This window comes from Ostrea edulis, chromosome 1 (assembly GCF_947568905.1).
Source record: "Ostrea edulis chromosome 1, xbOstEdul1.1, whole genome shotgun sequence".
Lineage (NCBI taxonomy): Eukaryota > Metazoa > Mollusca > Bivalvia > Ostreida > Ostreidae > Ostrea > Ostrea edulis.
In genome coordinates, this window is record NC_079164.1 from 39,360,525 (window position 1) to 39,384,076 (window position 23,552).

The 23,552-nt window shown below is 35.1% G+C and overlaps 1 protein-coding gene and 1 long non-coding RNA gene across 2 annotated transcripts; both read right to left on the reverse strand.

Annotated features, from left to right (window-relative positions):
* Positions 1 to 8,304: 8,304 nt before the first annotated feature.
* LOC125657012 (uncharacterized) lies at positions 8,305 to 9,459 on the reverse strand. The gene is made up of 2 exons (XM_056148312.1): positions 9,349 to 9,459; positions 8,305 to 9,027 (listed from the first exon to the last, which is right to left on the reverse strand). Exons 1-2 carry the CDS (start codon positions 9,410 to 9,412, stop codon positions 8,753 to 8,755), a joined length of 339 nt encoding a protein of 112 aa, XP_056004287.1. The 5' UTR covers positions 9,413 to 9,459; the 3' UTR covers positions 8,305 to 8,752.
* A 9,741-nt stretch (positions 9,460 to 19,200) lies between these two features.
* Positions 19,201 to 21,739, reverse strand: LOC130050011 (uncharacterized). The gene is made up of 2 exons (XR_008798380.1): positions 21,200 to 21,739; positions 19,201 to 20,510 (listed from the first exon to the last, which is right to left on the reverse strand). It is a non-coding gene; the product is annotated as an uncharacterized LOC130050011 (long non-coding RNA).
* Between the last annotated feature and the right edge of the window lie 1,813 nt (positions 21,740 to 23,552).

The following is a 23,552-nucleotide window of genomic DNA, read 5'->3' on the forward strand; positions in this document are numbered from 1 at the left end:
GTTTAGGTTAAAAAATATATATGTGTGTTTATTTTATTTTTTTACTATTAAGTGTATTATTAGCTTACCTGAGCGAATGGCTCAAGTGAGCTTTTTTTATCAAAATTTGTCCGTTGTCTGTCGTTGTAAACTTTTCATATTTTCATCTTCTCCAGAATCACTGTGCCAGTTTCAACCAAACTTGGCATAACGTATTCTTCGGTGAAGGGGGGTCAAGTTTGTTCATGCTCCCTTCAAAGTGGGAGATAATCATAAAAATAGAGCGGGTTTATAATTGTGTTTTCTCAAGAACCACAGGACGAGAAAAGTTGAAATTTACATGAATGCTTCCTCATATATCGGAAATTCAAATTTCTTAATATCGTGATCCCCGGGGGGATGTTGGAGTCACAATAGGGGATCAAAATTGTACATGCGAATAAATAAAGAAAATGTTTAAAAATCTTCTTCGAGATTTACTTGAACAGTTCCTGATATAGAGTAGATTTAAATTTGTTCAGATCATGGCCCCCAGGGGTAGGGTGGGTCCACAATAGGGGATCAAAGTTTTACATGCAGATATGTAGGAAAATCTTCTCCAGAACCACTTGGCCAATCAAACTTGGAACAAATCATCCTTGGGTGAATGGAATTCAAATGTGTTGAATTGAAGAACCATGCGCCTTTAAAAGGGAGATAATCCCGAAAATACAAAATAGGGTGGGGTCATTTAACAAGAGGCCCAAAGGCCTTATCGGTCACCTGAATATTAGTGAAAAGTATCACTACTTCCATGGGCTATGGAATCTAGAAAAAATTTCCTATTCTGAATATCTAAGCTAAATTCTAATGTTTAGCAACAGTATAAACAAGATGTGTTCTTAAAACTTCACTGCCCCCAAAAGTGCATATACTGATGAAAGGCTTTAAATAATAGGTGTATTAACATCATGACTAATCCTAAAGTCATAACCCTGAGTTATGAAATTCACCATTTTTGTACATCCTTTTCTGCTATTCATAAGTATGCATTTAGATTTTATACAGTATCAGCAAACTTACACGTACATAAAATATACTAAGTTTTAAGATATCAAAATCCCTACCCCTGGGATCACCAATTTACTATTTTGGTAAAGGACTACCTGTTCTTTCTAAATTTCTATTTGCTTTCAATTTAGTTATTTAGTGACTTTGCAGTGCCTAGATATACACCATCTTATACGTAATCCACCAACGTGTTCTTGTGCTTCATCTTCTTTCAACTATAGTTCAGCTGGACATGTCATTATTGGTGATGTTGATATACATGTAGTTGAAAATGAGGACCTCAAATCACTTTATCTAAAAGGTCCTAAATACAGAGAACCTCAGTCTTTTAATTGGCGACAGAATTTCATCTTTATTATGAATTCTGTCAAAGATTATGCCAGATGATGGACTAAATATGAAAATGAAGAACTTGATATATTTTCAGAATGGGTTAAAAGCATAAGAGGAATATTACAATCCCGCATTAGACATATTAAAACAAAAGTACGTACCATCTATCCTTCTGTGTTTAGTAAACCAGAAGTGATAAAAGAATTGTTAGATCAGGAATATGCTTTGGTTCCAGCTGACAAAGCTAGTAACAACTTTGCTTGTAGGGCTCATCATTACAACTGTATTTTAAACGAACTTGGCATTAATTCCACTTTTGATAATCGTACTTATACTCCAGCTGCCCTCTCAAAAAGTTGAAATTCTTCAAAATAATGCTTCAGTTTTAGACACATTTAATATACCAGTCAATGGGTCGAATGAATATGAGTTACCATACCTATACTGGATTCCTAAACTACATAAAAACCCTTACAAACAAAGATACATTGCTGGATCCAGTAAGTGCTCTACCAAGCGCCTATCTTTGCTCCTGACGAAAATATTAACAGCTATGAAGGAGAAATTTCAAACTTACTGTGCGACTACATATACCAGAAGTGGTGTTAATCAAATGTGGATTCTTAAATAAATTCTAAAGAACTTTTAGTAAACTTGAAATCGCAAAACTTTCCCCAAATCAATAACATCAAAACCTTTGACTTTTCAACACTATACACGACCATTCCTTACGATAAATGAAAGACTAGACTTTTTGACATCATAGACAGTTGCTTCTTCAACAAAAATGGAAAGGGAAATATTCATATGTAGTGATCAGTCATCCAAAAACTTACTTTGCTAAACACCACTCTGATTCCACGCACAAGTACTCTGACGTTGAAATAAAAAATATGCTAAAGTTCCTCATTGACAATATCTTCGTGGTCTTTGGTGATCAAGTTTTCCAACAGTTTGTTAGAATCCCCATGGGCACGAATTGTGCTCCTTTGTTAGCTTATCTGTTTCTATATTCATATGAGGCAGAATTTATTCAAAAACTTCTACAGGAGAAGAAAAAATAACTTGCTGTGGCATTCAATTCGGCATTTAAATATATCTACGACGCTTTGTCTATTAACAATAACTTTCATTCATATGTCTATTCGATATATCCCTGTGAGCTCGAAATAAAAGACACCACCGAGTCGTCCACTTCTGCTTCATACTTTGATATTATATTGAAAGTAGACATTAACGGTAAACTGGCAACTCAACTGTATGACAAACGGGATGATTTCAGCTTCTCCATCGTCAACTTCCCACATTTATGTAGCAATATTCCATTATTATTTGCATATGGTGTTTATATCTCTCAACTGATTCGATACGCAAGAGCTTGTTCTGCGTATAGTCAGTTTTTAAATCGAGGCAAGCTACTAACAAACAAGTTGTTGGTACAGGGGTTTCAACAGTCTCGATTGAAGTCAGCATTTAGCAAATTCTATGGCCGTTATAACGATCTTGTTCGTCAATACAACCTATCATTGGGTCAAATGCCGTCTAACGTGTTTCATACCGATTGTTAAGCCGTTCTTGGCACACTGATTTTGACTACGGATAACTCCGTTTACCTGATCAGGATATAGGGCTCACGGCGGGTGTGACTGGTCGACAGGGGATGCTTACTCCTCCTAGGCACCTGATCCCACCTCTGGTGTGTCCAGAGTCCGTGTATACCCAACTCTCTATTTTGTATTACTTGTAGGAGTTATAAGATTGATCACTGTTCGTTATATTCCCCTTTCATCAATAGCACTAACGAAGATGTTATTTAAGTGTTTAACACATTAACACTATATACCAAGTTTGGCCCCGCCCTGAGGTCATGAGTGAATAAGTCTCGAGCGGGACGTTAAACAATATACAATCAATCATTCAGAACCCCTACCCCGGGGATCATGAAATTTACAACTGTGGTAGAGGCCTTCCTGCTCTACATCACTATGCATTTAGTTTTTCTTACATGTGTGGTTCTTGAGAAGATGTTTGAAAATTGGGCAGTTTTTGGCCCGCCCCTATGGCCCCAGAGGTGCTTGAGTCCTGACATTTAATATTGATGCCCCCTTGTCCCAATGATGCTTCATACAAAATTTGAAAAGAATTGGACTGGTAGTTATTAAAAAGTTTAAAATGTTCAATTGTTAACGCACGGCGACGGACGACAACCAATTGCAATAAAACTCTTCTCCTCATAAACCACTGGACCAGAAAAGCTTAAATTTATATGAATGCTTCCTGACATAGTGGATATTAAAGATGGTAAAACTCATGACTTCAGGGGTAGGGCGGGGCCACAATAGGGGATCGAAGTTTTACATGCTAATGAATAGGGAATCAAACTTGACACAAAGCATCCTTCGATGAAATTCATCAATATGAAAGATCATACCCGTCTACAAGGGCTTTTGATAATTAATGAATTTGTAGTCAAATTTAATAATTAATTTTGATAATCAATGAATTAAATGAAAGTTGTTTTTTTCTGAACCAAGCTGTTTGTATAATGATAGGTTTCCTCAAGCATGTTTATTGCTAGGAACTGCTGCTCAGGTGAGGGATGTGGCACATAGACCTCTTGTTGCTTGTGTACTTCTTGACAGTTTTAAACAACCGCAGCTAGGGGTGGTGTTATATCGTGGAATTTCCCCACAATTTTACATTCATTGTTCTTTAATTGATTTGTTATGTTCAACGTCTGTAAATTATATGATCTGTATTTTCATCTGTTTATGTATTTTAAACTTTTATGTCCGTCGGATGGTAATGAGGCGATACGTTGATTATTGCGGTCCAATTCAATTCAATGTATTTCGCTCAAACCATGTTAAACGGTACATGAGGTACAATAAATATAATGCAATGTACATGCAAGAAAAATCGTGAGAGGTTCATATATGGAACAATACAGCTTTCTTAGATACCAGAGGGGAACATGAAATACAATGTATGTATAAATAAACATAACAGTAATACGTTTAAGAGGTAGCAGAAGAACAATTACGAAGAACTACAGACAATCTCAAAAACACATTTCTTAATATTTTCATATCTTGAGTTGAAAATGGATTAGAAAACTTCAGAACATTTCAAAAGATTTGTCTATGTGTTTTTTCACACACCTAGAATTAAAAGGACAATGAAAACATGTGATACAATTAAGCACGTATCATCGTTTATAAAAAGAAAAAGGGGGGGGGGGTGACTTCATGATATTGCCTGAAAATTCTTGATAAGTAAATTTAAAAAATCCAAAGCTCGAGAAGGAAGGCGGCAAGGGTTGATCTTTCAGTTCCATTCATCGGTCAAATTGTACATTTCCACAACCATTCACGACTATGCTGTTTTCTTAAAGAGGGGGGGGGGGGGGGTCCTATCTATAGATCTATCTCTGCAAATAAAAATAACCAACTTTGTATGTAATAATAAGAGGGGCAGACCCATTTTTGCTACGAGCCTGGTGATTGTTTTTTCGCTCATTTGAGTAATTGAAGTGCAAGAAGTTGTGTGTGTTGATGTACACAAAGTTTAACTTTCAAGAGATTGAATCACACGCGAAAAAAATATTTTAGCAAAAAATATTACACTAGAGATACTAATTTGAGATAATTAACATGTTTTGTACATTGGCACCTGGTGTACATTTAGCAACAATTAGTTTTGTTCAGTGTGAACCGATAAATTGATAATGTACATGTATCTGTTATTAGGCATATCTTATTGCATGGTGTTGTTGGTTTTTGTGTTTTGGTTGTCGAAAATATTAATAAAAATTAATAATGAAGAATTACTGCTATGCTGAGGACATCCCGATTTTGATCTAAAGAAATCGAGGATTAGTTAATATTTACATACTTTATTACATCATGACCATGAATTGCAAAACCACACAAGGAACGCATATAAATATAATCAGTGACTAAAATATTTTGTTCAATTATACTATTTTTAAGTCATTACACTTCATTCTTAGAAAAATTCCTTAACTGGCAATTGATTGCAATCAAAAATTGTAAAGTTTCTATTTATCCCTTTTATGACACAAAAACCGAGGACCGCAATATGTTTCACACCCTCTGTAATCAGGGGGAAATAACTCGCATAGCATTATGAAAAATGTAGGCCATTCTCGTATCCAAATTGGAGTATATACTCCATCCTTTCCGTTGTGACTGGAACATAATGGGTATTGAGTATACCACAGGCAATAAATAGGAGTTATTATACCCCCTCAAACAAAGGCTGGGGTTTCAATTCGTCCGTCCGCCCGTCTGTAGACGCATTTCTGAAAGGCTGTTCATTCACTTTTTATCAAATTTCGTGCAAATTTTGTGTACTAAGTAAACCTGTGTGCCTGGTATTTTCAGATTGAATTTGTTCAACCTTGAGAAAGTTGTGGCCATTTGTAGTTATTGTTCATAATATTTCTACACATACTGCCAGTATCTTCCTAACAACTTTAAGGGTTTTAATAGTTTCACCATAGCAGTCCGGTGGGGATCCGGGTTAGAATAGGTTCTCAGTACCCAATTGCTTGTCGTAAAGCGTCGACCGTTGGCCTAAATTTTGTTTCCCTTCATCTCCAATAATGACGTCTCCATATCAGGGGAAATTCTCGAGGGGGACGTTGAATAATCAATCAACCATAATAACTGTCCGACTTTCCATCCATACATTTGTTATCGGAACAAAAATTGGTTTTACCCAGAACATGTATGTCCGTGTATATACCTGTCTGCTTTATGTGCAGTCAACTATTGCTGGAACATTGCTGTATAATTGCAATACATTTTCATATATATACATTTTCATCAGTCTGGTTTAAAGCTAGCATTTTGCAAAATGTATGGTCGTTATAATGATCTAGTTTGCCAATACAACCTATCGTTGGGTCAAATGCTGTTTGACGTCTTTCATACTGATTGTTAGGTCGTTCTTGGCACACTGACTTTGAATAAGGTTTACTCCGTTTACCTCATCAAGATATAGAGCCCATGATGGGTGTGACTGGTCGACAGCTGATGCTTACTTCTCCTAGGCACCTGATCCCACCTCTTATATATCCAGGGGTCCGTGTTTCCGAACTCTATATTTTATATTCCTTAACCCTCTCTCTACCGTATCGGTCAATATGACCGATAGCGCGTAAAAACAGGGCTACGCAAAAGGAGTGTCTATAAATCTTTGAAACTAAGGACGTAATATATATGTTTTATATATCATATTTTTGGAAATTTTCTATATTTTTTAACTATGCAAAAATCAATTGAATAAATAAAGCCATTAAATTAAAAAAAGCATTTAAAATGAAAGATGACTTCGTCTAAATATGACGCAACGCTTTGTCGCTAGGCCATTTCCCCCCTCACTATGATTTTTTTTTATTTTCCCTATGAATGCAATATTTTTTATATGTTTGAGAAGCATATATTCCCTGCTTTCAGTACATATAAAAATTATTTTTAATGCCTGGCAAAGTTATAAGAAAATAGCAATTTTTTGCACATATACGTTGTTTTACGATTTTATTTCTCAATGTTTAAACAGATCGGCGTTTTATCTATATTTATATAGGGAAAAGTAAATACATCCTGTAAAAGTAGAGGAAATGTTCTTTTTGATGGACCCTTATTCATATTATAATTCTCGGTAGTTTTTATATTACGATAAAATGAAATTGGGACATGCTGCGCGGTTTTCTTAAAAATTAGCGACAAATCGACGTCGCTAACAGCAATCGACGCGCGTCGCACAATAAAGTGGTGAAAACTATTTGTATTGTCCTCTTTTGGTAAATTCAGTACCTGTTGATACACTAAAACAACATACATACATGTATGAAATAATCAGCCAGGTATCTCTGCTTTTTTTAAAAAACATAAAACCAATATTGGTTTATAACAGTTACACAACCTACATGTAACTTCATAAAACACCTATTGAGAATGTTACATCGGCAGATTGAATTTAAAAAAAGATAAATAAAGTACTTCAAATTCAGATGTAAACGTTATATTTGTTCGGAATAGTAATAATTTTTTTCTCTGCCAAAGAAAGAAAACAAAAAAAAAGTTCGCCTATATATAGCCTGTATACTTTTATTTTTCCGTGATCCGGATCGCGGGCCTCGCGGGGTTTTCTGAAAGTGTGCACGGAGAACACACGTGTTTCCGTTTCAACGAAAACAACACAGCTTCACCGACTGTCACAGCGCACACTTGCATTTTACATCTTTAAAACGACCTGATGTCAGAAGAAGAAGATGCCCTGGATCTCCTGTTGCAGGATGACCCAAACGATCATGCATTCAGTGTAAATACGTACATGTAAGTTGATGTAGCCACATAGGCCGACTAAAAAGGAAAAAAAATGCGGTTTTGTCATGTTATGAAAAATTCACGATTAATTAACCGCGATTTGATGCCATGATTTGTCGTTTCATGATTTGAACTGAAAATTTTCAAATTTTAATTCTTCATTTTTAATGTGTAAAATGCTTAACTAATGTATTTCTAATGGTCAACCAAAATTTGAATGCCAGTTGTCGAGGTAGAGCGTATATACATCACTCACAAATCTTTGTTATGTAAACAAGGCTCGTGTCATGTTTTTGTTTACATAGGTTAAATATACTAGTAAAAGTTTCGCTTAAAGCAAACTTTTTCAAGTTACAAGTTATTTCTGAACACAATTGAATAGTTTTTAGTGTTTGGCACAACTCATTTTGTTTTAAACATGTTATTTTCTATTTTGGTACGAGCTTTGTTTACATCCCTACAAATTGCGAGTGTTGTAACTCAACAACTGATATTCAAATTTAGGTTGACCATTAGAATTACTTTAGTTAAGCGTTGTAAACAATAAAAATGGAAAAATAAAACTTGAAAAATTTCAGCTCAAATCGTGCCCACGCCCCTTTAAAGGAGTTATGAGATTGATCACTGTTCGTTATCTTCACCTTTCACATTTAAGATCTCTATTTCTGTTTAACACTTCTGTATTTGAAATATCACATGTTTAAAATATACCCAAATATATGTAGTAATAAACCACGTGGGAACATTTGTCCCATTAGGGCAGGTCTAGTATGGACGTGAGTAATCTTAGAACAACTCATCAAACAGAGGTTATTTTCAGACTTTTATTTTGAACATTTGATTGTACATTGTAACATTTGAAAAATAAATACTGGCTTTACAATTCAAATAAATAAATAACAAGATGAATTTCCACTTATATTGATCTGGAAAAAAGAAAAAAAAATAGCATTTAATTCTGAAGTGAAAAGAAATAACAAAAATTAAATCAATATTTGTTTGTTGTTTTGCTAAATATTCCACGGATGTTTTACCTATTTACGTCCGTATTGGTTACAACCATAGGGCCCACATCCGTGACCACCCCCGTTGATCCCCCCTTGTCTTCCGCCAATATGTCCGCCTCTGGGACCACCTCCGATGATTCTTCCTATTCCACTTCCAATGCCAGCACCGTGTCCTCCTATTCCTCCTTGGCTAGACCACTGCCGACTAGAGCCCCACTGACTTCCGCCTCTACCGATGATGCCACTGCCGATACCACCACCATGTCCAGCTCCAATGTGACCACCGGGAATGTAAGCACCGGCTGCAAGGGAAGGCGTGTAATTTCAAATGAATAATGTCATCAAAAGTAGTGAAAAATTCAAATACAAATAGATGTATTCGGATAAAATTTTACAATCACTCATTTTCGATGGATGGATTCTTTATTCTGTTTTATCTTAATTCTGAAGGATTGCATTCTGGGATGCACAGGTGCAACAAACATATATGAAAATGGGATTCCTGTGGGTTATTTTTAATTTTGCTTTATCATTTTATCTAAAATATCAAATTTACTTAAACTACCTTTACTCAGAGAGAGAGAGAGAGAGAGAGAGAGAGAGAGAGAGAGAGAGAGACTTACGTTGGTATCCGGCGGAGTACGCCATAGCGACACAGACACTGAGGAGAACGAGAGCTCGGATCATGGTTGTTGCTTTGTTCAAGTCCTGACGAACTGTGATTTGGACATCGAAGTTCTCGAGTATTTATACTATTTGAGCACCAAACAATTTGAATAAATACTTTTAATGCGGTGCATTTTCAGTACATTTTTACATATTTTTATTCATAAGATACTTAATGAGATGATAAAAAACAGGTATTAATGCTCAACGGACTTTGTGTTTCAAAAAATGAAATTTCGGAAAATTAATTTAATGAAAAACGAATTTGGAGCCATATCGAATAAACCCCGAACTCCATTACACGCATTTTATGAATTAATTGGAGTGTCAAGTACGATTGCTTCTTCTTAACCTTCAAATACACTGAACAGAAGTGCAAAATTTGACAGATCGAACTCTCCATGTATCGGCTGATTTTCTCTTCTTATCATTTCTTAAATTTTATTTTGAATTCTTTAAATTTTGCATTCATTTTGTTCATGATGAATTAAAAGTTACATATTTCAATGTCTTTATAAAAGTAAATCATTGCGCAGATTTGAAAAGTAATCATTGAATAACTGAACACTGGACCGACAGAGAAAAAATACCAAAATGATACATTGAGACATTGGTTATAGATAACTATAACAAAGATCACAGAGATGCTTATACTTTATGTAACTTTTCTTAATATACTTGTTTTATAGGCATTTCAAAATACGATGTCAAGTTTAATTCATTGTGTATGTTATGCTGACGGCAAATATTCTTGTTGAAACAAATATATAAAACCATAGATATCAAATGAAAATTTCCCTGGTATCAATATAATAGAAAACGGAAGTTTTCGGCCTGTTGTGACGCCTTATCAAGATGATTGACATCGCGCTACACGGCGTGCGGCCGTAGACCGTTCCGTAACAGGTAAGAGGTTGACAGTTAATGCATAAAAACACCACGCGCTCATAATAGACAAACATAATCAGATACTTCATTAACACACACGACTGTACAGGACAATTTGTCTTCTCCCCTCTGTGATTAAGGTGGTACGCATTAACATGTTAATGTGCACCTTTAACTGTTAAAAGAGTACAAATTCATTTAAATCATTATTTTAAAAATCTACAGAAATAACCTTAGACCTCTAGTACTTTTAAACTCCAATTACAATCTCGGATGCATTAACAGTATCAATAAACTTATTTCACTTCAAGATATACTTCATAGAAATAAAACGTTGATTTAAACCTATGGATTGATGGATTAATTTGACTGATTGGTTGCTGGTGTATATTGCTTCCAATAGTATAGTCATTTCACCTGTCTAATGAAATAAACAAAGAACCATTTCCTCTTATCAGCAAACCATGATATTTTATTTCTTAATAAAACACTGCATGCCCTTTCAGTTTGAAATCTTATATTTACAGAAAGGAAAAAAGTTAAATTACGAATTATAACTACAAGGGAAAAATTAGCTAGTTTTTGTTTGTACATGTATTATGGTGATATATAATTTAAAGCTATGGAAATATTTCACAGGACTTTTATTTATGAATATAATTATGGCAACGGCCTAATTTAGCACCTAGAAATAATTCATGTAAAATCTATCATTTTGTCACTCTTTTGATAGCGAAAATAAGTGGAACGCATTGCAGAACATAGTAATGTTTATTTTGTCAATCTTACAACTGGCCCGTATGTATGAAATATACACATGTATGCAAACTATGTTATCCAATGTGTTGCATGGGTGTCTGCAGAAAGGCAAATGGTTCAATAATGGGCACGTTTTCATCAAAAGTTAAAAAAACCACACCCAAATGTAAGCTGCAATGGATCAATAGGATTATTCGTCTATAAATAACGCAGCAATTAAACACATATCCAAAGAGAACTGTTTAATTGATGTGAAGAGGCAAGGTATTCCAAAATCCCATAGCTGCATTGTCGGAACAGCGTTGTCCGAAGATCTTCGTGTTGATTGATTGATTGATTTTTAATGCCGTTTTGGCAGAATTTCAGCCATTTTACGGCGGTTAACTAACTGAATAATGTTTGGTTGTGAGTGTTTGAGTTTGCCTGACGACCCACAGGTTGTTGGGGGATATAGTACAGTCAAATAGCGATGGATAAGACATGCTTATTATTCTAGGGCTATCCCGTGGAGAACCTTATAAACCTAGAAGAGTACTTTATATTAATTTCTACAGGGAGGTAGTGGGGACCACGTGCCATATCCATAATAAGAACAGCCTAGACATTTATTCTATATATTTAAATCTTGTAATTGAAGTTGTTTCTTTTTTATATCAATAATATGTGCAGTGAATAAAAATAAATTAACTACAAACGACGTGTCCAGTTCACATAGAAAGGTTCGCACCTGAGTTTTATAGCTTTGTGGATTTTTTTGGAAGTATGTTTTTTTATTTCTACAGTGAAGGCAAAACACTTATGTTTAACAAATTAATGATTTGGTTGACTGAATACAAGATATGGATATTCCCGTGTTCTATTTCTAATGAAGAAATCATTCATATTTGCTATATCTAAGTTTCCTTCCTATTTAAGAATGTCCATCGATGTATATATCTATACAAATATTTATATTTCCGATATTTTACCTTTGATATCGTTATCAACTGTAATTATAACCATTACCTCACGGGTTAGTTCGATTGTTCAACCCACAATGCCTGAAATCCAGAGAAAACAAGTAAATCTTGTACCGCAACAAGGCCAGCTTGAAAACTGTAAAATGGTGCCTGTAAGTTCTGATCATCTACTCTCTTGACTTGAATATTCTACATACAACTTGTACTAGTATAAAATAGATACATAAATTTCAATGTCGGAGGAAAAAGAAAATGCAAAAATCTAACCCTACCCAAACAGTTAATCAAAATGTTAGTCAAGTCCATATCAAAGATTCCAGGACTATTACATATGTACGTGGGAAAGAGTTTTGTGAGTTATTCATTGATTTTCTATACGTTCCATATATTTGTTATTCAGTTGCAAAACATTCTTCAAAGTTGTTGCAAAAATGTGACAACCCTGTTGCATCAAGTTGTTCAAATTAAAATGTAAAACTATAAATATTATTGACTATGTGGTTTATCATGTTTCTGATATATAATTTGCTTACCTCAGTGAATGTATTTCTCTCTTGTTAAGAATTACATATGAAAATAAACACGTGGTCTGTACTTCCACATATGATATCTTTGTTTATTTGTTTTACGTCCCTTCGAGAATATTTCAATCATATTGACAAACCTTTCTATCGTCAACTTCCCATATTCATGTAGCAATATTCCATTATCACCTGCATATGGTTTTTGGGAGTTGAACTATGTTCAATCTCCCTGGGTCATCACGCACTTTTCTGCGCAGTAATTTGTATTGATTTGTATAGTGGTCGTCAGCGGGGGTTCTGTGTCAGCTGATTTACTCCTAGGTAAATCAACATAAACTTTTATAAACATCCGCCATTAAATAATCCATGTAACTTTTCTGAATTAATCTAATTTTGATAATTGACATGTAAGTAAATGCAATGATATTGTATTCAAATCAATTTGAATACAAGATTTCGATCAAATTGATACTGATATACATAGAAAAATAAAAGATAAGGTTGAAAATTGTCGTTTGTAGCGCAGCGTCACCTATAAACATTGATAGGGAAACGAACGACAACTGCACACAAGACCTATTGACACCGTGGCGCGAAATATCGAATATGGTGCGAAACCTCAGAAAATGTACAAGAAATAACTCTACAACATTGTGTATGTGTATATATTTGGTTTTTTTTAATGTGATATAAAAAAAATGCTTGATGTTACATGTATATTGAATTAAAACACGTCATTCCCAGTCAACAACTTTCGATCAGGATCGGAATACGAAATAAAATTTCTTATATCCGGTTGCAAAGTGAAACTGCTTCATGCTTCAAGTTATTGAATTACGTAGTAATTGCACGTTACACATTAGAGAACTGTTCCTTTTAATAAAGAAAGTCACAAAATAGATACAAAATGAGTGTACCTTATTCATTACTGTTACCGAGCTTTCGTCGGCGAAAATCTCGAAATGGAGTGTTTCGCTGCGCTTGATGATGGTAAGGTCCACATTTTCTACGTGAGTATTTTGATATTTGTTTATGAATTTTTTGCGCATACATGGTATGTCTCGGCTAGGAATAATGGAAACTTTCTCACCTATGTATGTAAAGACATATTGATCTCTATTTCTATAAATGTAGAACACTTTTATCAAATGACAATGTTTGAAAACGCTTAGAGCCCCGATGTCAGAATTTCCTTTTCCAAAACATCAATATGTCAAATTCATTATCCTTTTCGAATAGTATGTACCATATTTTGTACCAGTTATCCATTTTGAATCCCCTATTACAATGGGATTTTGCTGCACTCTGTAATGTTTGAGTGGATGTCATGAGTGTGTGTCAAACAGAAATTTTAAGAGCATGGGATAAGGTGCTGCCATGTATTACTTCACTATCAAAGTTTAACCCAGTTGCCACAATGTTGAATTTATGCTGCAAAAAGGATTGGAAATTGCTCTGGTCAAAACACATTGTTTATTTGTCTACAGTTTATTTGTCTACAGATGAAAGAGACATGAGGATTCTCCCTCACAAACTGAAAAAAAAATAGTTATGGATCTTGTACATGTATAGTTTATTAATCACTATAGATTTCCAGCATCACAAGTCTGATTCCACTATATGCTTCCCATACTGTCAGGTTCATTCACCCTCTGTTTGAGCCACAGTATAATATCCCAAATACCTTGGCAATAAATAACATTATTTGACTAGTGTTTCATTTTTAGCGGAGTTGCGATGAAGTCAAACTCGGCTTATGATCTGATGAAGTGCCTTTGGGCGGGCAGGCGGGCACGCATCAACGTTTCATTTCCGCACCATAGCTCTTGAGCAAATTATAGGATCTCATTCAAACTTAGATGAATTGTCACCCTCAGTAAGATGTGGAAGCCTATCGATTCTGGGGTCACTAGGTCAAAGGTCAAGGTCACAGTGGCTATAAATAGACTGAAATTTGGAGAAAATTTTGTTTTCCGCACCATACCTCTTGAACGAATCATACGATCTCAATCAAACTTAGATGGATTGTCACCCTCAGTAAGACCAGGAAGCCTATCGATTCTGGGGTCACTAGGTCAAAGGTCAAGGTCACTGGCTATAAATAGACTGAAATTTGGAGAAAATTTTGTTTTCTGCACTATAATTTTTTAACAAATTATAGGATCTCAATTAAACTTAGATGGATTATCGCCCTTGATGAGACAAAGAAGCCTATTGATTTTGGTCAAGGGTTAAAGGTCAAGGTCACAAAGGATTTAAGTCGGCTGAAATTTATGTACGCAAAATTTTGCTCCCTGCTTGATAATTCTTGCAAACTTTTCTGCCGGTTCCCTCTATGCCCATTCCTTGCGCAATTCGGCTTGTGCATCTCCGATGCCGGACGATTTTTAATTTTTTTGCATTTCATTTATTTTGAATTATTATACAATTATTTACCATTCCATTGATCCTCTACAGGACTGTAGTATACTCAGGTGACAGTTTAGCATATTGGACTACCTTTTCAAGTAATGAATCCTTAGAATTAGCTACAACTAGGATTAAACTTTAATGTATATATACAGGGGAAAAAAATTCTTCATAACTGCAAGGCATTGCTAACCATATTGATTTGAATGTTTGGGCCATAATATGTGGTCACATTTTTCATGAGAATATAAAGGGGTGAAATTCTAGAAAACAACAACACGACTTCAGTTACTCGAGGAGCGTTGTGGCCTATGGGCCTTCCATTATCCATGTTTGCTGTTGTAACGCTTTGAAAAACAACAACAGTTGATTTGTATCTAAAATCATGATAATATTCAGTCATTTATCCCCCTACCCTTCCAGTGCTACCTGTTCTAACTGAATTTCCACAATGTTCAACTCCCATGAGTACTTTCAGTACTTTGATTATATCTCTCAACTGCTTCGATATGCAAGAGCTTGTTCTGCGTATAGTCAGTTTTTAAATTGGGGCAAGCTACTGACAAACAAGTTGATGTTACAGGGGTTTCAACAGTCTCATTTAAAGTCCGCATTTCAAAACTTTTACGGTGGTTACAATGATTTAGTTTGCCAACACAACCTATCTTTGTGTCAAATGCTGATGTTATGTTGTAAATAATCATTACCGTGTTACATATACTGAACAGAAAGTTATCAATACTTGGATAATGAAACACGAACATGTCCTTAATCTATTATAGTTGTAGTTTCAATCTATATAATTTATGATAGTAATTTTACATTTACACATCAAACTCACTGGATTATTTTTACAATGAGAGTGAAGGCAGTACACTACGTTGCAGTATGTGAAGTGTGATACATGATTCATCATTAAACTAGTGTGAATTTGTTTTGATCCATTATCAATAAGTGAAGTGAATCATTAGTAAAATGAGTGTTTTCAATGTGCACATTTACAAAACAACAGAAACATATCATTTATGTTCAAGAATTTTGAATAGTCAAACAATCATAAATCAGAAAAAACCAACACGCCAATCATTTTATTAGTAGTTTATACTTTTTGGTGTGCACTAGTACATAAGTGAAGGGAAAAGAAAATTTGAATGTTTTATAATTAATCTGATCAGTAGATATTCAATAAAATCAATTAGATTTGTGGTAGTTCATGATTATATTAATGTGCACATTTACAAAACAACAGAAACATATCAACTATCTGCTTATAATTATCTGACTTTGAAAAACTAAAACCAATTATAAATCAATGGAATCAATCAACGTTTTAAATTTAAAAGATATTTTTAGTGGAGGCACAAAACATTTTAGAGGTTAAATTTAAGGTCAAGCCAAACTTTGGGTTGGAGCCAAATCAGAGGCCACGATTGGGGTCAGGCCAATTTTGAGGACAGACCAATGGGGCCTAGCCAGGTTTTATAGTATACCCAAATCTAGACACATGCTTACAAGTAGCTCTCAGGGCCGTGGCAGTGCGGGTTCTTTAACGTGCCAACGCCTGTCGCAACACGGGACCTCCGTTGGTAAGGTCACATCCGAAAGACGTAATTCTCACTTTAAAAGACGAGCGTTTGGCAAAGGAGCAATCACTCCCTATGTTTATGTTTTGTGTTTGACGCGACCATGGCATGAGCAGGGCTCGAACTTACGATCTTCCGGTTACGAAGCGAACGCTCTGACACTGAGCTTCAGCGATTGATAGGTAAGAATGGATACATCGTCAGAAAACCACGGTCGGTCACACTCCTTGTACCTCCCGTGGGACACAGCGCTGATATTTTCGCATAACTCATTAAAATGTATGACATTAGGTGACCTATCGAGGACCAGTGGGAATCGCCGTAAGTATTCCCGGAACTCAATACTAATGGCAGCGCCCATGAAAGGGTTAGTGTTTTGTTGTGCCACTATCAAAGATATATTTGGCACCCAAATTGGCTGATTATTTTGGCTATTACTTCACTTTCACATGTGCCACCCCCTTTCGGAAATCCTGGATCTGCCACTGGTATGTTCATTATCACTGCTACATGGCACGTGAACAAAATCAGTCGTACATGATGCAATTTAAAAATTGGATGCAAATTAAAATTAAAATATAAGTGAGACATCAGTTGTGTTTACATCAGAGATATGATTGATTGATGTGGTCCGCCACTCTCAACAATTTTTCAGTTATCTGGTGGCGCCCAGTTTTTATTGGTGGATGAGAGAACCCAGAAGAACCTGGGAAGAGAGCACCGACCTTCCGAAAGTAAACTGGGAAACTTTCTCACTTACCGGCGCGAGATATGTAAAGAAGTCATAATTACTGGTTCAAATTGTGCCGACAATACAACTGGAACAATTACGACAGCAATTTAATACGCAAGTAAGTTTAACATACATGTACCTAAATAAAGAGATGAAATACCAAGTCCGTTAAAATACATTGCTCCCGTATGATGAATAAAAGTGGCGAAGCTACGAGAGCTGAACATGTAGACCTGTACATAGACTCGTACGCAGTAGTAAACGCTTGGTGACTCAGGCTTTTCCCCTCCCCTGTCTTTATAGATACAAATACACCCTCCGCGTCAATAATGCAGATAAAGCATCTCGTTAACAGCTTTGTATAACTTGTCCAACTTAAACGTAGTCAAAATCTTCGCTTCGAAAGCATGTTTTTCTATGCTCCCAAACGCTGGATATAAGGGTCTTATTCATTAGTTGAATATCGCAATAAGGAGTAGTAAAGCGATCAATCGGGGTGGGGGGGGGATGGTGGTGGTAAAGGAGTGCGATCGACGGTGAGTTTTCGATGATAGAATGGATATTGCTACATAACTATGGGAAGTCACGAACACGATATCGAAGTCCTCCTGTTTTTTCCATAAAGTTGAGTTGTTAGATGGCCGTTAACATCTACGTTCAATAAAATATCTAAATATGGAGCAGACGTGGAAGACTCTGTGGTGTCTTATTTTTAGTTCACTGGAATATACTAGTATCTGTTAAGTTTTATATCTTTTTATTTATTGACCCTTTTTATGCTTTGGGTAATCATAACTTGTCTGTCCTCCAAGTCTAGATAAACAGTCAGATAGAAATACAGTACAAGAAATGTATAAGTTTTCGTAAAAATAGAAATAATCAAGGATGGATTTTATAAATGGTGAGAAGAGATTAAATAATATCTTTAGTATTCTTAAATAACATTGGAAATTTAAGATCCCATATAGAATATATTCTATAAGTGGGTGTCCCAATATCACCGACATCAGTCAAAGCGAGGATGTTTGAAGTAACAACACATCATGATGAGAGATCTTTCTTTTTAAACCACTTTTTATACATTTGCTGATGTTACCCGCTTGTTGGAATGTTTCAACGACTTACGAACTTATTGTCAATGACTTAAGGCTTACATGAAATGATGTGAATTTGGTTTTATATTTAAAATTAAGCGCCTGGTACCTGTAAAACGGAGGGGTCGTCCTCTGTTTGCGACTTATATAAAATTTTAATGAATTTATTTCACTGTTTCTCTGAATGAATCGTTAGAATATGATATAATGTGTACATTGAAATCAGTTTTAGTCTATAATCGTTGAATCTAGGAAAGAAATTAGCAATATCAATTTATGTCCGGTGTACGGCGAATTGTTTGACAATAATATTGTGTTGTACAGCAACTTGCTGTGTTCATGTAAGCTCGACTGGTAGCAATATTCGGTGTCGGTGATACATGGTGAATATCCCTCCTTTGAAATACAATGCTTCGTGCCTGGTCAAATCCTGTTTGACATATTCTCCTTCGATTATCATCGCTTCTACATGTATAGTGTTATTTTTTATGAATTTAGATATGCATCATGCGTTAAGCTATATTAACGGTTGCTACTTTTATATTGTAAACAGGACTGTTCCGCAGATTTTTTCTTCATTAATAGCCATTAGATTACTAAAACAGATCAATAACTAGAATTTCATCATACAGTACAGACCCATAGGAAACCAATGTCGCACAGTATTAGCAAATAATTATTAAACATTGATATGTCCAGCTAGACTTGAATTATGTTTATATGAAAACATAGATCTGGATTTGACAGTTTTCTTTGACGGCAGTGGCGGACTTAGTTTTAGATTGTTTCTGGAGCCGGAATTTCATTGAATATTTCTTTCTGGGTTTCGTGTTTTGATGATTTTTGTTTGAAGAGATGAATTTTCTTGATGAGATGAAGCCTCCTCTGGAATGGGTGCTACTTAAAGGGTTGATTGTCCAGTTGAACGGGGGTGTCTCCACGATTGTTTGATACACTCTGTTGTTTCCTGCTGGGGCGTGATGAGGGGTATCAATAACAGCTGCAGTTCCCTTTCCTGGTCTCCATTGGAAATTTTACTCTACCTTTTTCATGAAAGGTTCTATCGGTGTGGAAATTCCTCTTTTTCCTCCTCCCCGTACTTTTACTTTTCCTAAGTAGCTCAAATAAAACAATAAACTGACAACTTGTAACAACCCAAGTGAAATGATAGACCCGACTTGTCATAGCCAACTGACTTCACAACGCACTGGATACATACATTTTACTATTCGATGTGCATAATTAATGTTGATATTCAATTCGTAAAAGACGAAAGTTTCCTCAAATGTCTAACGTTAAGACATATCCACAATTGGAGTGAACATTTCTATATTCAACTGATATCAGAAATAGATAAATGCGCTGCATGCAGAATGTATCCTTTCTATAGAAATCATAAAGGAAAAGGTTCTTGTTTCATAATTTATTAGATAATTGACATTCTACATGTAAAAAACCACATAGTGGACCACTGAATCTGAAACAATAAAAAAGAAAACCAGTTCATTAATACACAATATACTTGTGTGAAAAATTGTTCATTCGGAAGTCTACATAGTCGATATTTATACAATCATCTTTCGTGCATCGCATTACTTATTTGCAAAACATAAAAAATAAATGAATTTTTAAAAAAACAACCATATTCCCTTTCATCATCGTGTGCATGTATATGCAAGAAAGGTGAAGATAACCAACAGTGATCAATCTCATAACTCCTCTAAGCAATACAAAACAGAGGGTCGGACAAACACGGACCTCTGTATACACCAGAGGTGGGATCAGGTGTCTAGGAGGAGTAAGCATCCCCTGTCGACCGGTCACACCCGCGGTGAGCCCTATATCTTGATCAGGTAAACGGAGTTATCCATAGTCAAAATCAGTGTGCATGTAAAACCCATATCTGTACAACCGGCTTACCTTTTTCTTCCTCTTCGATTTAATGAAATTTTATCCTAGGTGGTCCTTCATTTCTATCATCCCCTGTATCCCTGCCACGGGTGTCCTCCTAATCGGATATTCCGTCTGTTAACCGGAGGTTGTGGGATGGGATCCACGTGGCATAATGGGGGGAGACATCCGGGGTTGGGCTGTGGATAGGGGTTAGGTTGAGGATAGGGGTTAGGTTGCCATCCACAATCAATTGCCCCAGGAGGACAGTTGGACCAGCCTGTATGTTAGTGTATAAAATGAAGGTGTTCAGCAAATTAAAAAATATAAACATTTTCAAATTTAACGCTGCATTTTATTACAGTAAACAAGTGAAGATAACGAGGAGTGATCAATCAAAGACACAAAATTAAGAGAAGGGCAAACACAGATACCTGGACACACCAGAGATGGGATCAGGTGACTATGAGGAGCAAGACTCCTCTGTTGACTGGTCACACCCGTGAATTATTTTAGAATTACATCTCTAATAATATTTGATTTTAAGATGGGGAAATACACGACCTAATATATTCCACCGTCATCTTCTGAAGAGTTTGAGGATTACAGTATGTTTAAGGAGTTTAATTATAGTTGACAAGCTATGTAAATATCTACATTTCTGTCTTTATGTCTCTCAAGTCAATGAGCTTGTGTATTATTGAAGTAAATAACATATTATTTAATTTGTCTGCACACTAGCTTCTGGTAAAAAAAAAAACAACCACCAAACATTTAATGTTTATATTTTCATGTAGTATCCCCATAGTGTTATTTCTTATCTCCTAAAACATTTCGTGTTATAAACATAAATACGGATATTAATCAAACTATGGTTAATCGCTAAACATCAATTTCTTCATGTTGATAAAAACACGTATCTAATCATCGATGGATTTATATTTATATCTACAAGGAAATCTCACATACCTCGGTATTCCTGACAAGTGACACTGGATTGGAGGCAGATAATACACAGAAGTACGATGGGGAGAGCTCCAGAATCCATAGTTTAATATGTGCGGTAGTGAAAAACAAAAAAAAAATGTAACAAATTTATACCATTTTGAAAGGAAGTAATAATAAAAAATGCTAGAATTTAAAACAAATGCCACTTCAATCATAGGAGTACAAAACAGTTCAAGTTCGGTGCGCATTTTATTTCCTGTCTGATTAACATTGATGTGTTATATGATCCACATACAGATATAGGGGATATAATGTGAAACTTTGATTTTCAGTTTTTAACATACTCATATTATGCATCCTATACTCCAAATATATCGAATTGTATCATGGCATGTTTATATGTACAAATGTATAAATTGTGCATCTACGATTATTTGCCGTTAGTACATGTAAAAAAAGAAGTGTTGTGTTATAATCGATACATGCTAATTAAATTGTACTAACAGAAGAAAAAAAAACTTTTGCGTTACAGTCCCTGAAACGTTCTACTTTACCATTTTTCCGTTCGCTCACCGTGCGCTCTCCGTTTACAGTTTTGCGTTCACCGTTCACTGTCATTCGGAACACCAAAGTCAAAGCATTGATTTTCATAGCAAGGCAAAAATGAAAAAGGAACTTGTGCATAAGAGTGAAAGTATATTAACGATAGTTTGATACGTACAAAATAATTACATTATGTTGATGATAATATTGAAGGATTTCAATATTCAATATATACCTAAAACATATAATTTATTTATCCACGGTTGTACGTTTATTTTTTTTTATTTTTTAAATTGTATTTATGTTTTTTTTTAACGTTATTATAGCTAAAATCCGGAAACTAAACTATATACGGTATTGAATTCATTATTTGATATCTATATGAATTTTCTCAGTCAATGATTCTAAAACGTATATTGTCACCTAATGTTTAATATCTGAATCATACAGGGAGTGATTGATTTTTATCTTGCTTAACGTCTCGGTCGAGAATATTTCACTCATATGGAGACGTCACCATGACCGGTGAAGAGCTTTTAAAAGGCCTATGCTCGGCAATTACGGCCATTGAGCAGTGAGGGTTTTTTAGCGTGTCACACCTACTGTGACACGGGGCGTCTGAAGGTAATCTCCGAGGACCCGTGGCATTCACACTTGATGCCGAGTGTTTAGCAATTAAACAGGGAATTAACAAAATGTAATATAATGTAGTAATATCATGCTTCAATAGTTCTCTTATTCTAATGTCTATTATCTTGGATATCAATTAAAACCAAGTAATATTTTGTGTGTAGCGAGGAGGGGGGTTATTTTGCATCAAGCTCTGAGTTCACCGCTCATTCAACAACTACAATTATTTTTATTTTCATAATGACCGCTTTAAAAACAATCCACTGCACTACACCATATGCTCATGTTAGATATTTCTACACTATGAGTGATAATCATAAGTAATTGGAACATATTTATATGAATTGATATTTTGTTAACAAAAAATAAATAAACTATTAAAAACATATACGAAATCCGGCTTGATTTAAAGTTGCAAATTAGAAACGCTTTAAAATGTTTGTGTTTAGCATGTAAAATATTCAAATAATCCTCAAAACCAGCTGGATTAACTTTTTTGTATTTCGTTGGTCGAGCCATACCCTCTTGAATTTTTTTTTTTTTTAATTTTCCATCCAAAATACTATCGCACACTTTAAATGGTCGGTCACGAACAATATCGAAATTTCGCCCTATATTCTGTATGTAACGGTTAATTGCTGATCTTATAGATTTGAATGAATTTTTGTGATACTCTGTCGATTGCCCCATTAAACTTACTGACCGCTTTTGGTTTGGATTTGGCGTTGCCTCGGCATAAAATTTGCCAATTTATTTGAAAGTTCTTCAGGGTGGATTGTATTAAAATCTACCAGTGCCCCAAATGTTTCCAGAGACCATTCTATGGAGAGAAAAAGTTGGTTTAGAAGTTTTTATTTTGTGCTGTTTTAGTATATTAGGAGAAAATCAACATAATCAATAAATTGTTTTTGAATACCTCAATAGCTTAATTAGTAAAGCACTCATATTATCATGTATGAGGGATTCTGGTGCAATTCCTGATTGGGGTCTATCATGTATTGTGTGTTGATATTTTGAATTTTTAAAAAATGTTTCTTTATAGATTTAGTACAGTTTAGTTGATTTTTGACATAGCAATTTAAGCATTTAGGCCTATACCTTGAAAAGCTTTAACTCCCCACTTTGTGGCTTTCTGTGTAGACAGGGAATGTCTTCTTTCCTGCAACTCTTTCAGTTCTTCCTCAGAAACAGTTTTAAATCT

Bases quoted from the DNA above. Each gene is read 5' to 3' on its own strand.
- LOC125657012 (XM_056148312.1), bottom strand. From the start codon at position 9,412: ATGATCCGAGCTCTCGTTCTCCTCAGTGTCTGTGTCGCTATGGCGTAC. The intron at 9,028-9,348 runs GTAAGTCTCTCT...CTTCCCTTGCAG, and splicing joins GTACTCCGCCGGATACCAAC to CCGGTGCTTACATTCCCGGT.